This window comes from Canis lupus, chromosome 10 (assembly GCF_011100685.1).
Source record: "Canis lupus familiaris isolate Mischka breed German Shepherd chromosome 10, alternate assembly UU_Cfam_GSD_1.0, whole genome shotgun sequence".
NCBI lineage: Eukaryota > Metazoa > Chordata > Mammalia > Carnivora > Canidae > Canis > Canis lupus.
The window spans coordinates 22,802,157-22,826,779 of record NC_049231.1 but is presented as its reverse complement, the minus strand read 5'-3'; the positions used below and the strand labels follow the sequence as shown (position 1 = coordinate 22,826,779).

Genomic DNA, 24,623 nt, shown 5'->3' with positions numbered 1-24,623 from the left:
TTTGAAGCGCTACAGTTCTCAGTGACTTCTTTTAAAAACAGATGTAGCTTTTAAAAACGGATACACATTTCACATTTTCTGTACTTTTCCCCTTCCTGCATAGTTGATTAGCTTGGGAAGGTTGTCAAAATTTTAAATTAACATTAGATCATGAATATAGGGAGACATTAGCAGGAAAAATATCTTAACTCTCCATTTGGTATAAATAAAGTATCAGTTAAATCAAGCTTATAAGGAAACTGATGCAATGTTTGCATGGACAAATGTTCTTTACAAGCAAGAGAACATTACCAGTTACACTCATCATCAGGGACATGCAAATCAAAACCACAGTGAGATACCACCTTGCACTTGTCAGAATGGCTAAAGTCAACAACACAAGAAACAACAGGTGCTGGTGAGGATGCAGAGAAAGGGGAACCTTCATGAACTGTTGGTGGGAATGCAAACTGGTGCAGCCAGTGTGGAAACAGTATGGAGGTTCCTCAAAAAGTTAAATATAGAGCTGCCCCATGAGCCAGCAATTGCACTACTAGGTATTTACCCAAAGGATACAAAAATTATTTATTGAAGGGATACATGTACCTCGATGTTTACAGCAGCATTATCTACCAAATTATGGAAACAGCCTAAGTATCCGTCTATTGATGAATGGATAAAGAAGATGTGGCATATATACACAATGGAATAATACTCAGCCATTAAAAAGAATGAAATCTTGCCATTTGCACCAACATGGATGGATCTAGAAGGTATAATGCTAAGCAAAGTAGGTCAGTCAGAGAAAGACAAATACCATGATTTCATTCATGTGGAATTTAAGGAAAAAAACAAATAAGCAAAGGGGGAAAAGAGAGAGAGAAAGACAAACCAAGAAACTGACTCTTAACTATAGAGAACATACTGATGGCCACCAGAGGAGAGGTGTCTGGGGTGATGGATAAAATAGGTGATGGGGACAAAGGAGAACACTTGTGAGGAGCACTGGGTGTTGCCTGTAAGTGATGAATCACTACATTGTACACCTGAGACTAAGATTACACTGTATGTTAACTAACTGGAATTTAAATAAAAACTTAAAAAGAGAGAGAAAGAACATTACCACATGACATAGCAATTCCACTCCTAGGTATGTACCTTAGAGAAGTGAAAGTATACACCCACACAAAAATTTGTGTATGAATTTTCATCACAACCTTGTTCACAAAAGCCAAAAAGTGGAAACAACCCAAAGGTCCATCAACTCATGATAAAAAACACAAAAAGTTGTCTATGCATATACTGGAGTGTGATTCAGCCATGAAAAGGAATGAAGCACTGGTTCATGCTACAACATGGATGAACTTTGAACACAAGATGCTAAATGAAAGAAGCCAGACACAAAAGATTATGTATTGAATTATTCCATTTATATGAAATGTCCAGAAGAGGCAGATCTTTTGTGACAGAAAAGTATATTAATGGTTATCAGGGACTAGAGGAAGGGGAAAAGGGGAGTGACTACTAATGAATATGGGGTTTCTTTCTGGGGTGATGAAAATGTTCTGGAACTAGACAGTAGTAATGGTTACCCAACCCTGGATACACAGAAAACCAGTAACTTGCAAATTTTTAAATGGTGAATTTTATTACATATAAGTTCTATCTTAATAAAGTTCCAATAAAAATGTAGATACAGTAAAAAAAAGTGACATGTGAAATCATTAGTATGTATTATTTGTGAAATTTTTAAGTGAATAAATGGGAAACTTTTTTAAAAAAAGGAGAAAAGCTCATCTTTCTTCCCTTCTTTCCTGTCCCCTCTCTAATAAGTCCTAAAGTCTGATGGGGAAGAGAAAAACAGTGTCTGCCACGTTGAGGGAAGCCATAGGAGTCCAGAGTGGGATGTAACCCAAGTGGAGGGAAGAGAGCATCCACATGGCAGGGTGGGGCACTGGGGATGGGAGATGGTCTTATACCAGGGAAACTGATCAAATAAATAAATATACTAAGAATAACAGAAGCCAAGTGTCTCATCTGAAAAGGTAATTACAAATCTGAACAGCAAGGGCAGCCCGGGTGGCTCAGCGGTTTAGCGCAGCCTGCAGCCCAAGGCGTGATCCTGGAGACCCGGGATCGAGTCCTGCATCGGGCTCCGTGCATGGAGCCTGCTTCTCTCTCTGCCTGTGCCTCTGCCTCTCTCTCTGTGTGTCTCTCATGATTAAATAAATAAAATCTTTAAAAACAAAAGCAAAACAAAACAAAACAAAAAAAATATGAACAGCAAGAAAGCTGGAAAGAACCCTGAGGTATAGGATTAGGATTGGCAGTACTGGTGTGAACTCATGGTTTTCAATATAGGGAGAGGTTGATATAGAAATAAATGTATATGTAAATGTATATCTGTATGTGTGTGGGTACGCATGTGTCCCCTGGAGCTCTGCCCACTGTGAGACCTGGGGTGTCATTCCAGTGATAATGGGCAGCCCCAGTGCCCAGACCCTGGATTCTGAATATCTTTTCATTTAAAGGAACCAGAATTTTCTGGAGAAATGGAGGATTTCAGGACCAAAGCAAGGAAAGTAGAGATGAGTTTAGAATATCTTATATCATAGAGCAAGTGCTCAAAGAATGACGGAGGCATGTCAAAAGCACACAGAAACCAGCTTGAAGGGGCTCCTAGTAGCCAAATTACAGACAATTTAAAAATCAAAATGCAAAATGAACATAATGTATCACAACCACTCGATAAAACATGCAACCTTGAGTCCCTGCAAATATAAAAATAATAAATGAATGAATTGAAAGTCTAGTAAGGAATGAGATACAGTTTCAAAGTTTCTCCACAAAACGCTTATTAATTACAAAGTGGATGAAGAGTCTCTTACCATGAGAAAGCCTGACAGATTCCACTTTAATCAAGTGATCGAAGTAAACAGCAGCAAAGGGACAAACTAGGATCCCGTGCGATCGTAAAACACAATGAGAATACAGCATTTCTGTGATACTCCCGCCAAAGATGCAAGCCTAGACCTAGTCATCAGGAAAACATCAGATAAACTCAGATGGGGGACATGCTGCCCTCTGCAATCTTCAGAGTGGAGGGTCAGGAAAACTAAGGCTGAGAATTGTTTTGAAGTGAAAGACACTTGGAATTCACGTTCTGACCTGGATCATACGAGACAGGCATGGAATGACCGGCCCAACCAGGCAGGGGCCCGGGGCTGAGATGGTAGTAGTGAGTTCATGTTAATATCTGTATTTTGATGGTCAGACTGTAGTTATGCAGAACACTATCCTCTTTGAGAGACACGTACACTGAAATATTTGGGGTGATGAAACCACTTACTCCATAATGGTTCAGGAAAAAAACTCCTTCCCACTAAACATCCAACTTCTCTGTAACTTTGTGGTTGCTTTTTAAAAATGATGAAGTAGGGGATCCCTGGGTGGCTCAGCGGTTTGGCGCCTGCCTTTGGCGCAGGGCGCAATCCTGGAGCCCCGGGATCAAGTCCCGCGTCGGGCTCCTGGCTTGGAGCCTGCCTCTCCCTCTGCCTGTGTCTCTGCCTCTCTCTCTATGTCTATCATAAATAAATAAAATCTTAAAAAAAATAAGAAGAAAATAAAAATGATGAAGCAGAAGTTGTGGTAGAGACGGCTCATAACAGACCAACCTCCCACAGAAAACAAAGTGGATGAAGAGTCTCTTACCATGAGACAGAAAACCACCATAAATTCTGGCAAACACAAAAAAATTTATAACTATCTAAAGACCTTGGAGAGTAAACAGAAACAGGAAGACTTTGGAGAAATTCAAAACACAGAAAAAGGGACGAGTATTGAGGGAGTTTCCTATTCATAATAGCTTTAAGCCTGAGAACAAGCCACACTGTCTCTCTGGCCTGAAGAACTGGCATGCTGAACCCAAAGCAACCACAACCACTAAAAATGTGAGGGAAATCTCAAACAGGAGAGACAGAGGAGACCCACTTTCTGTGTATAAATTCTGTCCAAGTTTCCAGCTGATGCCCAAAGCTGGCGTGTGCAGGTCAGACTCAAAGAGAAAAGAGACCCACTTAAAGATAAAAGAGCCAAACTGAGATGCAAGCAACTGCTCACTGCAGGTGAGACAGAGTTTGCAGGTTAATTCCTGCCAGAGCAGAAGCATCAACAGTCTTCAGAGGAAGGTAAGAGGATCCAGTCTCCACAGCACCGTGTTCACAATGTTTATTCCCTGTACTGTCTAATGTGCAGCCACAGCCACATGTGAATGTCAAGCACTTGAAACGTGGCTAGGGCAACTGATGAACTGAATTTATTTTAGTCATTGTTAATTAATTTAAATTTTAAAATTAATTCAGTGATTAGAAAACCTTTAAGTATGTTTGTAGTGACCAGGTATCTGAATCTACTGTTTCATGAAATCTAAATAGACATCAAGTATTTCCAATGGAAATTTAGTGTGTGAACTGAAGTCAGCTGTAAGTATAAAGTATACATCAGGTTTAAAGACTTAGTACACAGAAAAGAATGCAAAATAACTTATTGTCAATTTTTAATAGTGATAACACATTGAAATGAGATAATATTTTAGACATATTAGTTAAATAAAAATATTATTCAAATTAATTCTTTTTAACTTTTTTCATGTGGCTACTGGAAAGCTTAAAATCAAACATGAGCGTCACATTATATATTTTTTTATGATTTTATTTTTAAGTAATCTCTACAACCAACATGGGGCTCAAATTCACAACCCCAAGATCAAGAGTCACACATTCCACTCACTGAGCCAGCCAGGTGCTCCTAACATTATATTTCCATTAGACAGCACTGGTCTAAGATATAATCCAAATATACTCTAATATGAAGAACCAGAATAATGTGACTCTTGCCTGTCAAGAGTAAAAAAAAGAAAAAAAGAATCAATGCAACCCAACCCTGAGACAACCCAGATATTAGAATTATCATTCAAGGACTTTAAAGCAGCTATTTTAACTATGCTTAATGAGTTAAAAGAAACACACTCATAATTGAAGAAAAAAATAGGAAATAGATAAACATGAACTATAAAAAATATAAATAGAAACTATAAAAAAGAACCAAATGGAAATTCTAGAACTGAAAAATACTATATCTAATATTAAATATTCACTGAATGAGCTTAATGGCAGAACAGAGACATGAAGAAGGGGTCACTGAACTTTGAAGACAGATCAATAGATATTATCCAATCTTAAAAATAGAAATAAAAGACTGAAAAAATGAAAAGAGCCTTGGGATGAGCCTTGGGACAATACTGAAATGTCTCAGGGAGGATGAAGTAAAATATATATATTTAAAAATAATGGCTACAAGCCTCAAATTCAGTGAAAAAAGAAAATTAAAGGAAGAGAAACCCTTGAAATGGCACCATGGTATGCTCAAGAAGAAACAACAAATAGACCTACAAATATTTTTTTCCTAAATCTGTGAAAGGAAGGAGAGCCAGTCCCTGAGGTGGCCTGGAATTCAGGAATATCTGAAATTCCCTGGGCTGTTTGTTTTCCTGCCACATAATTCCCCTGTGGTAGAAGTAAGCAAAGTGGGTTGGGTTGACGTAGTCAACAAATTCTAGAAGGAAACAGACTTTTAAATATTATGGAATGCTCTGATTAAGAAGTATTGAGTAAACACATGTGTATTTCTGTGTGTGTGTGTGTGTGTCTGTGTGTGCATGTATATTAGTTAGTGGGTTACTGGGTTGAAGGCACACTACTGATTTTCCCACTTTGGTATTACTATATTGATCCCTATGGATTTATTCTGAGTGTTTAATTCCTCCTGTACTGTGTATTCCATTGTTAAAGGCCCTGACGGCTCAGACCCCACTAAATGTCTACTATTGATAGCCCCCTGGTAGGATACCCACCAAGGGCTTGTCCTCCATATCCCTCCCCAAGTACTTGCATCACCCCTGCTGCAAACCCTTCCGTGGGCCCTACAGCTCCCAGGACTGAGTCCCAACTCTGTGTATGGTACTCTTCAGGCCTGGCCCCTCTATCCACAACCTGACACATATCCCCTCGCTTCGGGTATAAATAATACTACCCTGTTCCCTGAATAAACATGCCATGCTGATCCAGACATCTAAGCTTTCACTTGAGCTGTTACTCCCTCTACCTATAACCCCCTTCCATTTTTCTTTCATCTGGTTAATCCTACTCCTTGGTCAAAATCTGCCTAAATACACCCCTTCCTCCCTAAATGCTGCCTGGACCACCACCCCAATTTTAGATAGCTCTCCCTCCTCTAGCTTTCCCTCCTACACGTACCAAACACATCTCACTGGGCTGAGACCCCCCTGGAGGTCGGGCCCGTGTCTGCCTGCTGTCTCCCTTGGGTCTAGAATACAGTAGGTGCTCAATAACCATTTGATACAAGAACAAATGCCAAAATACTAAGTTCCAAAATATAATACTTCTATACGGAAGCTTAAAAAAAAAACACTAAAGAAAATGGCAGTACCAGTACTTCACACAAAATATGACCCACACACATGTTGATCATCCCATCCACCAGAATTTCACTGAATTGTGAAAAATAAACAAAACTGTAACTGCTAACTTAGAACTATCGGGTGGTAGGGGGTGGAAACCCAGAATAGATTTCATGCTCCAGTAACTGACTCCAACTTTTCTACAGCTGGGTTTGGGGGGGGGCGGGCAGGGGTGGTGAGGGGCAGAAGGAGAGAGAGAATCTCAAGGGTACTCCCTGCTGAGCACAGAGCCCAAGTTGGGGCTCAATTTCACAACCCTGAGATCACAACCTAAGCTGAAATCAAGAGTTAGATGCTTAACCAACCGAGTCTCCCACGCACCCCCGTAGTTGGGTTATTCTAAGTCGCCATGCATACTGTACCTGAGCCAGTACATCCTGAAACTGTTCTCTCGTGAGAGGCATCAGGAAGGTTGTGATAATTCTTCTCAGTTCATTCTTTGATACCGTCATGTTGTGACTGGTGTCAAGCAGCTCAAAAGCCTTTTTCAACGCATATCCTTTATCAGTGATTTTTTGAAATAAAAGCCGTTTAACATCTAAGAAGGACAGTATCGGATTTGCAATAGCTGTGGCTATAGAAGAGATACAGTTGTTTATTAGATGCGCTTAAAGCCAAGATCCCAAAAACCAACTTCACTGTGGACTAGAATCCAACAAACTTCCAAAACACTATTTCTCCTACTGTATTCATTGCTTTATGCATCTAAGCACTGCATGACTTGCAATGGCAAATCCATGGTCATTTTTTACCTCTGAAATGTGGCCAATGTAAAATGAAAATAGTAATGGTAAAAGGAAAAAAAAAAAGAGAGAGGAAAGATCATCCCCCCTATATAGGACATGTGTCATGACAAGCAAAAACATGGATTTTGGAATAAAACTCAGTTAAGAGCAATATCACTTCAAACAAATCTTTAAAATATATTAACTTTTCATCCCCTGGCCAATTTTTGAGGGGAAAACATGTAATTCTTAATCTAGATTATTTCCCTCTCCAAGACAAGAGATGAGAATGGCTAGCCCCTTTGAAAGGTAATGAAAGAATGTTAAAAGGCACCACATAAGCTTCCGGGAGGCCTGCACTTCCTGGGAGGAAAAGCACTCAAGTGGGACTGTGGTGCTGTGGGTCCCAAGGGTCCCCAAGTCACCAGGGGAGAGACAATACACCCCAGCCTCCTTCCCCTCTAAGATGAAACAGCCATAGAAATAAACACAGTAACTGCAAATCAACTCAAGGCATGGACTAGTTTCATAAGCATGGAAATGTGATTATTCCACTTTGGTATTTTGTAACCTACTAGAGAAAGAGGAGGCTAAAAATACAAGTGGTTTGGTAAATCTCTTCTATCTATTTATGAGATTGCAAAGGCATGGTGACAACTTATTTAGTAGCTGTCTTACAAAGTAAATTCTGAATGTATATTAAATGCCTTTAATGCTGTTTCATCTTTTATAAATTCATTTACAAACAGGACCTAAGGAAGGATGATTGTGGTTATTTCCATTCAAATGAGAATTTCTTATCCAGGTATTGAACCTTTCTGGCACAAGCTGTCACCAATGTTCATCTTCCCTGACACTCGCCAAGCACACAGGAGGCCTGTGCCAGGTGCTAGGGATGCCTTTCACTCATGATGCCTACTGCCTCTTTGGGTAGGGGCATATATAACCAGGAACACATTGGAGAAAAGACAGTGGCTAGTTTGGGGTGACAGGCTGAAGGTCTCAGGAAAAGTTGCTTAGAAGGAAGAGGTGATACTTAGAAGGAAGAGCAAGAAGGGCTGGAAGTGGGGGTACCATGGAGGACAGCCAGTGGAGACAAAGTGGGGAGAGGACAAGTACAGGAGGCATCAGCTTTAGAGATTAAACCACAAAGTCAGGGATCCCTGGGTGGCGCAGCGGTTTGGCGCCTGCCTTTGGCCCAGGGCGTGATCCTGGAGACCCGGGATCGAATCCCATGTCGGGCTCCCGTTGCATGGAGCCTGCTTCTCCCTCTGCCTGTGTCTCTGCCTCTCTCTCTCTCTGTGACTATCATAAATAAATAAAAAAAAAGATTAAAAAAAATAATAATAAAAAAATAAACCACAAAGTCGCCAGGAGCCAAGTCCCTGGTGCTCCCATCCAGCTTTGTGCTCTGGTCATGGGACACCGAGCTGGGACTTCCATCAAGAGGATAACATCATCCAATTTTCGCCCCAACATCACATGTAGGAGGGATAGAGAGGGGACAAAAGTGATAGTCTGAAGACATGTTGTTAACTACAGCCTGCTCAGACAAGTATTAATGGAGGTCTACACCAACATGATGAGCATGGAGGGAAAAGTAGAGGTGAATGAAAGAGAAGTTGAAATAGACCAAGTAGAGTCCATGGAATCTTCTGATTAGACAGGCAGGGTGAGGCAGTGGAAGAAGATATGGCTTGTATATGTGGTGTAAGCGGCCAGGTGGGTGGTGACACTCTTCGTTGGGAAAGGAAATGCTATAGGACGTGGCAAAGGCATTTTCCAAGATGGCCACAACCAGATCCCCGCCACACATGCTTGTCCTACAATGCCATCCTAACCCTCCTCCCATCGAGATGTGGAGCGTATATTCCTTCGCCTTGAATTTGGGTGGGCCCGTGACTAGGGCAGAATGATCTACATGACTTCTAAGAAGAGGTCACAAAAGGCGTCGCAGCTTGTGCCTCATCCTTGTAAGATGCTCATGCCAATTGCTGAGATGTGAGGAAGTCAAGAAGTCACACAGAGAAGCCACATGTAGGTGTTTCGGCCAACACCCCCGCTGAGGTTCCAGCCCACAGACGAAGCCAGACTTCTGATGATTCCAGCCCCAGGTGTCATTACCCACTGCCTTTGCACCTCCCCTCACGGAACTGCCTGGAATAGAGGCAAGCTGTCCCTGGGACCTGCTCAAATTGCAGATCTGTGAGCAAAATAAATGATTCCAAGCCTCTATGTGTGGAAGAGTTTGTACATAGCAATAAATACCTGGAACAGGAGAAAAAAAGTTTGTGGGAAAGCTAATGAATTCAGTTTGGGATCTCTAAGTGGAGATGTCCATTTGAAAGGTGAGCACCAAAAAAAAAAAAGAGAAAAAAAAAAAGGAAAGAAAGAAAGGTGAGCACATAAATCTAGAGATCAGAAGTGGATGCCACTGGACGTGCAGGTGTGGGAACCAGCCACGTGGAAGCCATGGGAGATGCATGCCACGCTGGAAGAGAAGGGAGACTTGTGAAACACTGACTTTTAAAGAAGGAGAATTCATTCATTCAAAAAATATTCACTGAATACCCGTGATATTTCGGCACTGCTCTAGGCACTAAGGGCTACAGTGAACAAGACAGGTAAGATCTGCTCTTGTAAAGCTGATAATATGCAGGGGAGAAGAAAGACAAAAAACAGATAATACATAAAAGATAAGGTAATGGTAGAAAAGATTACAAAGACAGTAAGAAAGAACGGGTTGGAGAGAGGCTGTTTTAGGTGGAGTAGTCAGTGAAGTCCTCTTGAGGAGTTTGATGAGCTGAACCAGAATGATAAAGTACGGCAGCCAGAGAAGCAGTTGGAGGGGACACAGCACCAGTAAAGGGTCCCTGAGCAGGAATGAGCTTGATGTGTCCAGAAAAGCAAAAGGTAGACAGAGCATGTGTTTGTCATGTGAGACAGAGGGCAGAAATTGCTAAGAGTGGGGTGGGGTGATGCTTTAGTGTCAGCGCAAGGACTGGGGCGGTCTCCACATGCAGTGGGAAGGCTCAGGAGAGTTCAAGCAAGGCACTGATCTCCTCTAATATATGCTTGTGTTCACAAATCACTCTACCTGCTATGTAAAGAGTAGATTCTAGAGGGGCAAGAAATGAGGGCGGAAGCCCAGAGATGAGGCAATTCCAAGGGTCCAAGAAGAGGTGACTGTGGCCTGAACCACGTAGCAGCCCTAGATGTGGGGGCGGGAAAGGGGAGGAAGCAGACTAGAGGTAGCCTAGAGACAGAGCAGATGAGGTTTTGCTGATGGACTGGCTCAGCAGGGCAGGGCAGGAAGAAACCAACAATAACTGAGGCCGGGCTAGAGGAACCACATAGATGATGGTGCCCTTTCCTGAGAAGGAGAACACCAGGAACCAAGAGATCTGGTTGGCCGGCTCACGTCTGAGACGCCCAGCAGATGAAGCCCAAGCAACTGGAGACCTAAGCTGAAGCTCAGGAGGGAAGTCTGGATGGGGCTATCATTTCCGTTATTCATGGTATGTAGGGACGTGGAGCCAGCAGCTCGCCTAGGAGGGGACAGACTCGGGGGAGAGAGCTGGGCACACAGCTTGGAGGGAAAAGAGACTTACATCTCCCACAAGACTCCCAGGGATCCTGTCATGCTCCCCTCTCCATTTCTGACTGCTGCTGGGCTCTCAGAAGCAGCTGACTCGCAGGGAGGAGCTGCCTGATGCCACATGGGCTGGGGAACACGATTTTTCCCTCTGCGCACCCAGCCCAGAACTCCTCCTGCTGCCTCCAGTGTTGTAGAGGGAGCCTCTCCTGTTAACTTTTGTTCACCTTGAAATCTTTTTTCAGACTTTTCGTATATATTATTAGTTGCTTTCCAAGAAGCCGCATCTTTGCAAATCAATAATTCTAATTTAAATGTATCATAAATATTGGTTTGAAACTCCTTGGCATTTGAAGTGAAACTTTTTCTTTCACGTGCCTAAGGCACTTTCCCAGATTTAAAATGAAAGCAGTAACCACACTTGCATAACCTGCTGGTGGGAGGACAAATTGATATAATCTTTCTGGAGGGCAATTTGACAAAATCTTTTACATCCGATTAGAATCTACAGTCACAACAGACTGTCACTCTCACCCTCACAACGAGAACAAGTGGGATAAGCTGAAGTATATAGTTTTTAAACCCACCGGAGAACTGAGGAAGGTAAAGAACCTAGAGATCCCAGAAAGGGCAAGCCACTCCTCCAAGAGGAACAACCCAGAACACTTTTATCCTTACAGAGTCCGACGGAGTAAAGCAAATTCATTCTAGACTAGGGTGCAGAAAAGAGAACCAGCTATTTAGTGGCCACACGTGGACAGGTGTGATGGGTTCAAAGGCCGGGGGGCTTCAATCCACAGAGCGAATCCGAGCCCAGCCTCTTGGGTCTTCCTGTGGGGGTAGAAGTGGTAAACCAGAACTGCGGGCGAGGTGCAGAGCTGTGCAATGTGGCCCCAGGAGGGTGGGCTTTTCTGGAAGTGTAAGGCAGGTGCTCCCCAAAGGCTGAGGACAGGGCAGTAGTATGGAGGCGAGGCCTTCTGAGGCACCCTGCCCTTCGTGGAACTGACCTCAACGGCCCACTGAAACCTGGGGGTAGTAGGATGGCAAAGCAGAGAGAGGCTTTCTGAGGTGCCAAAAAGTAGGAGCTGGGCGGGGGGACACAGAGAGGCCCCCCCCCCCTCCAGAGACCCTCTAAAACCAGCAGGGTGACTGTAATGCAGAGCACTCTCCCCGATGGGCCAACCCAGAAGGAAGCAGAAAAGCCTAGAGTCTCACCAGGGCTGTCTCTAGAGTGCTGAAAGGCAGTATTTGAAACCAGTGGCAATTGCGACCGAGTCCAGACACAGCTCGGTCTGGAGATGAAACCACGCCAGCCAAGCTCATGTGAAGCCTAAGAGAAGAGGCATCCTCTTTCCTGGCTGTGCTAGTCACTTGTTTCCACTGCGCTTCATACAAATGTCTGCTATTAGATCTTTTTAAAAGTGCAAGACAAATGAAATGAGGAAAGGTGACCTAATCAAGAGCAAAAACAGAGGATCCAGAGAGAGAACAGATGGAGGAAGGATCAGGTATTTAAGGGAAGAATGGTAAACACGTTCAAGAGATTACAGGAAAACTTGACAACGCGTTGCATGTACAGGGGATTTCAGCATAGAAAAGGAAACTGTTTTGTTTTGTTTTGTTTTGTTTTTTAGAGCACACGTCAAAGCCTGAAATTAAAAATACAATATCAGAAGTGAAAAACTCATTTGATCTGCTTAACAGCAGACTATATGTGATAAAGAATAGCCTAGTGAATAGACAGACAGGTCAATAGAAATTTTTCAAATCTGAACATAAAACAAAAAACATTTTAAAAGGAAACAGGTTATCTCATCTGTGGTTTACTCTGTGAGCAGTGCCAATTTAATATACAAGTTACACAAGTATGTCACCTCCATCTACACGTGCACGCATGAGAGAGGGACCAGCCAAATACCTCATGGTGACCACCTCTGGGGAGGCAAATGGTTCTAGGAGACTTAATTTAAACAAGAAAAGATAATTCAGTATTGAGAATTACCATCAGTAAAAATAGAAGGCAAATGACAAAAGGGAAAAAGAGACACTGATGGCATGTAAGGCAGATGAAGGGTTAACACCTCCCGCACAGGGAGAGCTCCTACAAATCACCAGAAAGACCCACTGCAGGTAAATGGGCAAAGGGTTATCAATAGGCAGCTCAGAAAAGAAACTCAGAAAGCTGACAAACTGGAGAATCAAAACTACCTTGACTGTTACAGAAAGGCAAGAGGAATCACAACAGAATATTGTCTTTGCACATCAAGTGGAGACGATGTAAAAGATAATAATCTGTGTTAGGATACTCCAGGACAAACCCTTCTAAGTCTTATTTGTGGGCATGTGCCCAGGCACACACTTCTAGAGGGCAGCGTGGTGGAGCTCATCAAGAGCCTCAGTGGCGAAGCCCTTTGATCCAGCAATCTCACTTCACTCCAGACTTCTCTGTAGGAGCAGACAGGTGAACTCAGATGTGTCCAAAGTACACTGTACTGTACACGTGGAGCTGCTGAATGGTGCTGGAAGCTGCTAGCTGAATCCATTCTCCCTTCTTCCCTTAGAAACAGAAACCCTGTAATCTAGGGAGACATTCATCCATCCTGAGGTCTGTATTTCCAGGCTCCTGGGTAGATGATGCCTGTGACCATGTGATTCAAGTCTTGCCCAGTGAGGAAGCACAGTGTCCAGTATGACTTGACTAGAATGCCTCCCCTTGGCCCCCTCACAAGGCAGATTTCAGGGTATCCTTGCCTCTATCCCCTTCGAGGTCTCCTAGAGCCTCAGGGTATGCACCCACTGTGCTTGCTGTGCACAAGCTTCTGTTCTGGTAGCATCTGGCTCACGCAAGGAAAATTCTTTATCCCCCTCTCTAGACCATGAGTGCCTCCTGGGCAGGGGCTCCACTGGACCCATCTGTTTATCCTCAGTACCTACGACAGTTCTTGTCACATATCGGGGTTTGGAAAATGTTTATTGCAGTTTTATTCACGATTGGCCAAGATGTGAGAGCAACCAAGACGCCCTTCAGGAGTGATGAGATAGGCTAACTGGGGCACATCCATAAAAGAGAATATTATTCAGAGATTAAAAAGTGAACTATCATACCATGAAAAGACAGGAAGGATCCCTAAGTGCACACTTCTAAGTGGAAGAAGCCCATCTGAAAAGGCTACGTACTGTACCACTCCAATTCTAGAACATTCTGGAAAGGCAAAACTCTGAAGACAGTAAGATGACCAGTGGCTACTGAGACTAGGGGCAGGAAGGGATGAGCAGAAGGAATATGGGGGATTTTTAGGGCAGTGAAACGATTGTGTGATACCATAATGCTGGATACATGTCCTTAGATGTTTATGAAAACCCAGAGAACATACAACACAAAGAATGAGCTCTACTGTACACTACAGGCTTTAGTTAATAACAATGGATCAATAATGGCTCATCCATGGTAACAAAGGTACCTCACTAATAACGCAAGGTGTTAATAATGGGGGACACCGGAGGTGGGAAGTGAAGGGGTGTATGGGAACTCTCAGCACTTCAGCTCCATTTCTCTGTAACCCTAAAACTGCTCAAAAAATTGTCTACTAATTAAGAAAAACTAAGTGAGGAGGTATAGTAGTTAAGTCCACAGATTCTGGAATCCCACTGTCTAGGTTCATATCCTAACCCTGCCTCTTTTAAACTATGTAACTTTTGGGCAAGTGGTTTAATCAACCCATCTCAGTTTCCCCATAAAGAACACAAGGACAGTAACAGAATCTACTTTGTAGCTCTACTGCGTGCGGTTAAATGATATGCAAAGCTTTTGTGGAGTCTGGTGCATACTAAACATTTTTAAATGATATCTACTGTTAGTGTTATTGCTTCATGAATACTCACTTGAAGAAGAAGGTCTGAACATATTTTGGAAACTGTTCCTTGAATACACTCTACATGGTGAAGAATGAGGTCTTAAATTCTTGAGCTTTCCTGTGTGAGGATACGAAGTTTGCCAATCTGGTATAATTGCCATTTTGCACATTAAATCCCTGTGACGTAAAAGAAAACAGATTACATTATCTTTAAGCACACATTACAAAGGTGGCCAACCTCTGATCTGTTCCTTTTCTGAAAGGATTGCTGGAGACTCTAAAAATGCTAGTCATGACCTTCTTGCCAACGTTTCAAAAACTCCTCTTAAAGTGAATACAAAAATCATGATTTTAGACTCGTTTCTAGCAGATCCAATAATTTTCAAAAATGGGAAAATAAAGAAATTCTCTAATAGGAAAATCCATCTGTCTCTGGACTACCACTGACTCATTTCTTTGGTGGGCAATTAAGGTGGAAAGTTGGATTCCCTATGGTCTCTCAAACTGCCTCACTGCCTATCCATCACTGTCAGAGGAGAGCAGGAAACAACAGCACCAAAAATGGTGCAATAAGGACCTCTGAAGATCCTCTCTTCCATGAAAATAATAAGAAAACTGGCAAAAATGGTCAGAACCAACTTTTTCAGAACTCTGGAAATTAACCAAAGGTTTAGAGCAATCTAAGAACACCTTATTCATGAAATATGGTGATATCTCAGTATGAACACCAAGTTCTGTGACATTTCAACTTTCCCTTGTCCTCACCTGCCCCTGCCCCCAAATCAGCAGAAGCCTAGAAACTAACAGCCTGTAATTTCAGTGACAACCCAGCAGTCTTCCCATCACTGGAAAGAGCAGAACAGAGTTGGAAGCTCCTTCAAGCCCAGAAAATGATAAAAGGCATTTGTTGAAAAAAATCAGACACGACTATTGTCTCAACTTCTGGGCTGCCTGAGGAGGTAAACAGATGGAGCAAATAAATAATAGACTAACCAGAAACCTTCAAGGACAAGTTGGGGAATGAAACACCCACATGGGCTTTGAGAAGCTCTCACATGTCCCTGGACCTAGAAAGCCACTCACACATGCAGAGTTGTAAGCACGCCCAGGGCTGCCCAGGACTGTGTGCTTGCTCTTGCTCGGGAAAGAACTGAGCAAGGCCTTATGCTCTCACCTATCGTTGACCGTGAGGCTCTGCACAAACAGGAAGTGAAGCCTAAGGAAGGGGTGTGAACTGCCTGGCAAAGGACTAAAGGAATCTCCAACACACTTGAAGGGCCCCTTGGCGAAGACTGGAAGACTGTTGTTTACAGGCATTTAAGGATATATCTCTCTGGTCATAAGCTGACCACTCAGCTAATCCATCACACACTTCAGTGGCCATCCACGACCAAACCTACAGACTTCACAAAGTTGGTTTAGAAGAGTCAGAAAACAAAATCCAAAACATGAAAAGTGGAAAGAATATGATTTCAAAAATTGCCATGTTATTGAAAGTGTCTAGTTTTCAACAAAAAATTTATGACATGCAAGAAAAAAAGGAGAAAAGAAGGAAGGAAAGAAAGACTCATACATACTTACCTTTAGGAACCATGCAAGCAAGAAAAGAGTGGGGTGAAATATTTAAAGTATAAATTTTATATTTATATGAATTTACGTATATAAATTTATATATTTGTATATATACATAAACATAAATATATAAAATATATTTTGTATTATATAAATTTCTTTATATAATGAACAAATAAAGCATATTTTCTACATTTGAAATATAGAAAGAAGAAAAACCCACCAACCTAGAATTCTGTATCCAGCAAAACTTTCCTTCAAAAGTTAAAGGCAACTAAATACCTTTCTTATACAAACAAAAACTAAGGAAATGTGTCACCAGCAAGCCTGCTTTAAAAAAAAAAAAAAAGAGAGAGAGAGAGTTGGGGCATCTGGGAGGCCAGTCAGTTAAACGTCTGTTTTCTTCAGGGTCCTGGGATCAAGCCCTTCCTGCTGAGCATCTCCCTCTCCCTCTACTGCTCTCCCTACTCATTCTCTCTCGGTCTCTGTCTCTCAAGTAAATAAATAAAATATATATTTTTTTAAGTTACAGTCTTCAGAAAGAAGGAAAAATGATACAGGTCAGAAATGCAAATTTACATAAAGAAAAAAAACATTAGAGAAAGAATAAATGAAGGTAACATAAACACATATGTACCTAAGAACAGAGCCCCAATATACATGAGGCAAAAACGGATAAAACCAAAAGGAGAAACACATACTTGCACAGTAACAGCTGAAGACTTCAATGCCCACTTTTAATGGTGGACAGAATAACTATATAGATCAACAAGGGAATGGAGGGCCAGAACACCATAAACCAATCAGACCTGACAGGAATTTAAAGAACACTCCACCCAACAATGGCAGGATATACATTCTTCTCAAGTGTACATGGAACATTATTCAGGATAAATCATATGTTAAGACATAAAACATATCCTGATAAATTTTAAGACCTTGAAATAATCAAAGTGTGTTCTCTAACCACACTGGAATGAAATTGAAATCCATCATGGAAAGAAATTGAGTAATTCACAAATATATTGAAATTAATACACTCTTAACTAACCCCAGAGGATCAAAGAGGGTAAAAAAAAAAAACTCATAAGTGAAATTAGCAAATATTTTTGGATGGATGAAAATGAAGGTACACATGCCAAACATTATGGGATGTAATGCTTAGAGGGGAATTTATAGCTATAAATGCCTATAGCATTTTTAAAAAGAAGAAAACCTCAAATTTATAACAATCTTCTTTCTTAAGAAGCTAGAAAAATAAGAGTAACTAAGCCAAACTAAACAGAATAAAGGAAATAATAAAGATCAGAGCAGAAATGAATGACATTGAAAAGACAAAGCCAACAAAATGAAGAGGTAGTTCTTTGAAAAGATCAGCAAAGCTGACAGTCTTACCTAGATTCTCCAAGAAAAAATGAGAAATATTGCATATACAAAAATCAGGAATGAAAGAAAGAATATTACTACAGATCTCACAAAAACAAAAAGGTTAAGGGAATACTGAAAACAATTGTATGCCCACATATTAGCTAATCTACACAAAATAGAAAAATTCTTAAAGACACAAGCTACTTAAACTGACTAAAGAAGAAACAGAAAATCTGTAGACCTATACCAAGTAAAGAGATTAAATTAGAAGTCAAAAGCTTCCTACGAAGAAAGGCCAGAACCAGATGCGTTTCCTGGTAAGTTCTACCAAACATTTAAAAAAGGGCAGCCTGGGTGGCTCAGCGGTTTAGATCAAGTCCCACGTCAGACTCCCTGCCTGGAGCCTGCTTCTTCCTCTGCCTGTGTCTCTGCCTCTCTCTCTCTTTTAAATAACGATCTTTTTAAAAAGTTTAACAAAGCATAATTAAAATCAATCAATCCTTCAAAAAACAGAGTAAGAGGGAACACTTACCCACATATTCTATGAGGCTAGTATTACCATATCCAGATAAAGACATCAGAAGAAAAGAAAGCTAAAGATAGGGGGGGAAAAATCTCTGACAAATTGCTTGCAAATAGGGCAACCTGGGTGGCTCAGGCGGTTTAGCGCCGCCTTCAGCCCAGGGTGTGATCCTGGAGACCAGGGATTGAGTCCCACGTTGGGCTCCCTGCGTGGAGCCTGCTTCTCCCTCTGCCTGTGTCTCTGCCTCTCTCTCTCTCTCTCTCTCTCTCTCTTCTGTGTGTCTCTCATGAATAAATAAATAAAATCTTTTAAAAAATTGATTCCAAATGGAATCCAACAACATATAAAAAAATGAGATGTCATGACCAGGTGAGATTATCCCAGGAACTCAGGGGTGGTTAAACATATAGAAATCAATCACTATAATACACCACATTAATACAATCAAGAAAAAACATGACCACCTCAATAGATGCAGAGAAAGCATTTCACAAAACCTTATACCCTTTCATGATAAACACACTCAATAAGCTAGGAATAAAATGGAACTTCCGTGACCCAACAGAGGGCATCAATGAAAAACCAATAGCAAATATCATACAGAATGGTAAAAGAACAAAGGCTGAAAGCCTTCCCCCTAAAATCGGAAAAAAGGCAAGGATATATTCTCTCACCATCTATTCAACATTGTACTGAAGGTTCTAGCTGAGCAATTAAGTAAGAAAGGAAATAAAAGGCACCCAGCTCTAGTGCCACAAGGAAAGCTTTACAGCCTCACTCGTCTGAGGTTCCCAACTTCGCAAACCTTCTCAGGAAAGAAAAAGAAAAGGAAAAGGAAAAAGAAAAAGAAGAAAAGGAGGTTTTCCCTACTGGACTTCACATTTAAATGCAAGTGCATAATTATTTAATATTCAAAAATAGATGGATGTGTGTGGCACTATTTCAGTATAAAGAATCAGTTGACAATGGCACTAAAGTGCTAGACTTTAAGAATCTCAAGTTTACAGAGTTAAAGAAATGAATCAGAATTTTTTTTTAATGTGTAAGAAATACACACTGGATGGTGCTCTGGTCTACCTCTCTTTGGGCAGTCCCTGACACCCTGGCATGGTATGGGTCTAGATTTGTCTCATATGCACAGGTCCCTGTGAGCAGGGGCCATACCAGGGCTGAAGCCATGCGCATCTGACAGCAGAGTCCCACATGCATCTTTCATCAAGTAGATAAATTTATCTGAAACCTAGAATCATAGCATGGGTAAATTTCCAGAAGAACATGGCTTAGTATGTGTCCATACAGTCAAAATACATTTATTGAGCTTCCTTCTAGAGGTTTAGGGGTCAATGAACAAAACTGGCAAAATCATGGACCTCATGGGCCTTTTATCCTAGGACTGGAAGACAAACAATAATTAAGGAAATGATACAAGTTAAAAAGTACTATGAAGATACACAGAGCAGAGGAGAACAGATGACACTGAGCACAGGTAGGACAGAGGCCAGAAAGGGAAGGATGCATTAAGAGGACAAAGAGGCAAAAGGAGGCCAGACAGAGGAAAGCCGGGTAGGCTCTGGTGACGGGCTCACTCCGAGAGTTATATGTGAAGCCATATACAGAGAAGAGGGCCAATTAAGTACAGGGTTATGATCTGGCCTTTGCATTTAAAGGATCCCTCTGGCCATACATCAAGAATGGATTTAGAGGGGCAGAGGAGGAAACAGAGGCACCAACTATAAGTCCACTGAAATAATGCATGCAAGAGAAGATGGTGGCTTGGATAGAGGTGGTTTCGGTGCAAGTGTTGGGAAATGTGAGATTCTAAGTATGTTCTGAAGGCAGGGTCAATTGTATTCTCTTACAGGTTTGATCTGGCTTGCGGGAGAAGTGGTAGTCATTAACTGAGAGGGGAGAGACCCTGGCAGGATAGGTTTGGAGGGGAAGATCAGGAGTTCCACTCTGCGCATGTTAAGTCAGAGATGCCTGTTAGATCTCCCAGGGGAGATACTGAATAGGCAGCTGGATATACGAGCCTGAGTTCTGGGAAGAGACCAGGGCTATACGAGCCTGAGTTCTGGGAAGAGACCAGGGCTGAAGACACAAGTGTGGGGACTGTCAGCACACAATGGACATGTAAGGCGCAAGAAGGTGTGAAGAGAGAACATGTGCCAGAGCTGAGCTCTGGGGTGCTCCAACACTCAGAGTTCTGGGAGATGGAGAGGAACTAGCAAAAGATGACAAAGAGCAGCCAGTGAGAAAGGAGCAAATGAGGAGGAGACTGGAGTGTCCTGGAAACCAAGTGAGGAACATGTTTCAAAATGGAGAGATGGTGTGTGTCCAACGCTACAGTGATCAGCACAGAAGGTAAGGACCAAGAATAGCTTTGGATTAAGCCATGCAGGTGGTCCTGGGAACCGGAAGAGGCGCCACACTGGTGGAACAGGGCAATTTCGCATGTAAACTCAGAGGACTGTGATAACTGGGGCGGGATAGGGCTCCAGGACAATGGGGAGCACGTGTGAATACTCCAGGTAGCAATCCAGCAGGAGGCACAGTACGGGCGGGATGGAAAGGAGAGGTTGCCCGGTCCCCCGGCTTCACCAGTGAGACAGGATCCCAGCTCATGGACGAGCCCTTTTTAGGAGCACCATCGGTTCATGGCTCCTGATGGAGAAGGCGGTGGACACAGATGTGGCGACGACTGGGTGGGAGGGTTCCCTGGGGCTTGGGCCTGTTTCCTCCGGGAAATAGGAATCTGGCCACCAGTGGCAAGCAAGAACAGAAGAGGCGTCCAGGATTGAGAAATGACACAAAAAGTCGTCTAGAAGAGACGGCCAGGGGAAGGTGGGAGAAGTAGAACGGCGAGCAGGGAGCTGTAAGAGCACATCTGAGGTCCATGGGCATCAGCTCGAGAGCCAGGCCCGGGGGGGGGGGGGGGGGGGGGGGGGGGCGGGTGCAGAGTGCTGGATCCACCCGGAGGCAAGGTTTTGAAACGTGGGTGTGATACAGGAAGGGGCGAGTGTGTGCTGGAGAAGGGATGCCATTGTGCACATCCTGCTCAGAAATGAGCCCTGAGAATGATGGCAATTCTCAGTATAACTGAAATAATTGGAAGGGACCGAAGAAGTGAAGAGACCAGAAACTCAATCAATCTCATGAAGAATTTGAAGAAGGAAAAAAATGACTCATTCAATGAGCATCTACCGGCAACTATGAGCCAGGAAACGTGCTTAAGATTTATGAAACCCCATCACTGAAGCCTCCTCATGTCCAACCACTTACTGCGCTTCCCATTTCTCCGGGGAGGAGGCTGACACTCGGAACAGGCCAGCAAGGTGCCCAGGATTGCGCAGCTGCTGAGCAGAGCCGGGTCTGGGAGGAGAGCTCGTCCCAGGCATCAAGTTCAGACGGTCACCGTGACCAAGGCCTTCCTGGTGCTTTTTACAGAACTCATAACATGCTCCTTGCACAAGGTGGCACATCTCTGGCTCCCCAAGCTGCCTGGCTGGTTAGGAGCGCTCGTCCCCTGCCTCAACCCACTCTGCAAGCACGTAGGGAGGACCTGCTGGAACTGCATTCCTGGTTGTGGTTATTGCTGATGCAAATAACCACTTGCTTTATTTTATCCATAAATTCCCTTCCTAATAACAATAAGGCATGCCAGGGCTTTGGCCTCATGCCTTATTACACCACCTGAGGAGTGAGATAATCACCCAGAAATGTACTGCCTGTTGTGCATTTTATTACTTGAATACAAAGTGATTCAATTCAAGAAACACTTAGTTGAAGACAGCATGAAAAAAAATAATAATCATATGAAAAGTAATTCTTCCTAATGCTACTGAGCACACTGCAGGGAATAATCCTCTTCCAGCAGGAGAATGGTCTGGATGACCTGTTGGGTCTTCTCCAGTTCTAATTTCTACCGATTGCAGGATCATAAAAGCCAGTGAGACTTCACTTACAATGTGAATATTCCAGAGAGCCAGATCCAGGTAGTTCTGACAACAGAGCCTATTTGGTACTCGACCTGAACATTCATGGTATGGACATTTTCCAAGCAACTATCCTCTCAGCGATTCACTCATTCTTCAGCAAATACAGCCAGCCACGCATGGGTGAGGGTGGAGGGATGGAAGGAGAAGTATGAACTGCCCGACTGGCAGCAGCTCACCGTCTAACTCAGGATTTTTGGAAAAATGCAACATGCGCTTCAAGTACAAGAAAGGGTATCCCCACTGTGTGAACAACGATGCTGACGCAGCAGGTAGAAATGCAAGTGTCCTGTCCTCAAGTGGCTGAGAATGTGACCTAAATTACTCTCTCTCTGGGGTTCAGGACTTTTCCTGAGAGATGCCATCTTCAGTTCACCCCAAGGAGGAGAAGAGCTAGTCTGTCTGTAGACACCTCATGCAGAAATAACATGGATTTTTATTGTCACAAATAGTATTATTTGAAAACACATTTCCTTTCCACCTTTAAAAATTAGTTTTAAAAGGCTATTGAAGAAGACACACAGGGATCCCTGGGTGGCGCAGCGGTTTGGCGCCTGCCTTTGGCCCAGGGCGCGATCCTGGAGACCCGGGATCGAATCCCACATCAGGCTCCCGGTGCATGGAGCCTGCTTCTCCCTCTGCCTATGTCTCTGCCTCTCTCTCTCTGTGACTATCATAAATAAATTAAAAAAAAAAAAAAGAAGAAGACACACAGATATGTACAGTAGCTTTTTTTTTTTTTTTTTTTTTTGTACAGTAGCTTTAAAAGAGTGGTTCTCAGAGCATCTGGGTGGCTCAGTGGTTGAGCGTCTGCCTTCGGCTCAGGTCATGATCCCAAGGTCCTGGGATTGAGTCTGCATCAGGCTTTTCACGGGGAGCCAGCTTCTCCCTCTGTCTATGTCTCTGCCTCTCTCTCTCTCTCTCTCGGTCTCTCATGAATAAATAAATAATTTTTTTTAAAAGAGTGGTTCTCAAAATATGGTAGTCCCCCAACCAGTAGTACCAGCATCACCTAGAACCTTCTTAGAAATGCATTTTAGGGCAGCCCGGGCACTCAGCGGTTTAGTGCCGCCTTCAGCCCAGGGCCTGATCCTGGAGACCTGGGATCAACCCCATCACTGAAGGGGTTGGTTCCCTTAACACGTCAGGCTCCGTGCATGGAGCCTGCTTCTTCCTCTGCCTGTGTCTCTGCCTCTCTCTCTCTCTCTTTCTCTCTCTCTGTCTCTCATTAATAAATAAATAAAATCTTTTAAAAAATGCATTTTATCAGGCCCTGCCCCAGGCCAACAAGAAACTCTGAGGGTGGGGACCCAGCCATTTGTGTGTTAACCAGCTGAGACCACTGCTTTAGGAGACCCTAAAGTTGATGTATGAGTCTATAGTCTTTGAAGGAGGCTCTGTAAAGTTCCCTGCGTAATATCAAAATGAAATAAAAGACCACAAGTTTTACATTGAAGCAATTCTAGAAGATGCGCCTAGCAGTAATTGAGTGCCTATTTTGCTGACCATCAGTTCATCATCAATCCTGTGACAACCCTGTCAATCAGATACCATTATCCATATTTTTAGAGGTAGAGAAATTAAACCAGAGAGAAAAGCCAAATTCACTCATGAGGCCCCAGACTTGAACTCTCCTGAATTTAATGCTAGGCTTTTTGCCAGCTGTGCCAGGGGTGTGTGTGTGTGTGTGTGTGTGTGCGTGCATGCACACTTGCATGGGTGCACGAATGACTTGTGTGCCTTCTCACATAAACACAAAGATGAGCACAATGAGGTCTACATATGTTGATAGAACAATAAGAAAACTTGCTCATACTCAAGGGATACCTTGTGTTTGCCAAACAGTCTAACAATTCTGCAACCCACTCAAAAGAACATGTAGAAAAGCAAAAGCAAGTCATCTACATAACAATCTAATCAACTATTAGGATTCTGGGGTTTGTGCCCCCTCCCGGATCCCAGCCTCACACTCCCCTCAATATCCTAGACTCGGCTGGCAACCCCTCGTCTACTGTTCTAAACATAGGGATTGTAAGAATGCAAGCTGATTTACAAATATATTCCAAATGATAGGGTATCGTAAAAAACAATTTAGCCAGTCAACTGAATTCAATTTAGCAGAAAAATCTGTGGTTATAAAGTGACCTGCCTCCGGGGCCTGCAGCCCCACGTGTCTGAGCCACAGGCTTCCTCCACCAAGGGTCTCCTCTACTCACGCGCTCCCCACATCCCCACACGGGTTCTCACCTTCCTCCTGAACCTCACTTTAACCAATATCACCTCTTGCAGCATACATTCCAAGCCTACCCCCCATCACACACACACTACAAGACACACCCACACAAACTCAGAAATCAAATTCAAAATACAACACAAACATCTCAACATTAATATGCTTTAACAGAGTAGTATAAATAATGATTATAAATATGTTGAAAAGTAAAAATGTGTTTAGGATGATGTTAAGAGAAAAGGTA

The 24,623-nt window shown here is 42.8% G+C and overlaps 1 protein-coding gene across 7 annotated transcripts in view; it reads right to left on the bottom strand.

Moving 5' to 3' along the window:
- Positions 1 to 24,623, bottom strand: part of EFCAB6 (EF-hand calcium binding domain 6) — a 234,318-nt gene that overhangs the window by 199,745 nt on the left and 9,950 nt on the right. For 5 of the 7 annotated variants that reach the window (XM_038550277.1, XM_038550279.1, XM_038550280.1 and 2 more), the window contains 2 exons: positions 14,720 to 14,868; positions 6,880 to 7,091 (listed from right to left, as the gene is read on the bottom strand). In XM_038550277.1, the coding sequence (XP_038406205.1) occupies positions 6,880 to 7,091; positions 14,720 to 14,861 (354 nt within the window). In that variant the 5' untranslated portion in view covers positions 14,862 to 14,868. Of the gene's footprint in view, positions 1 to 6,879; positions 7,092 to 14,719; positions 14,869 to 24,623 lie in introns of those variants that run through there. The other 2 variants (XM_038550281.1, XM_038550282.1) reach the window with 2 other exon arrangements.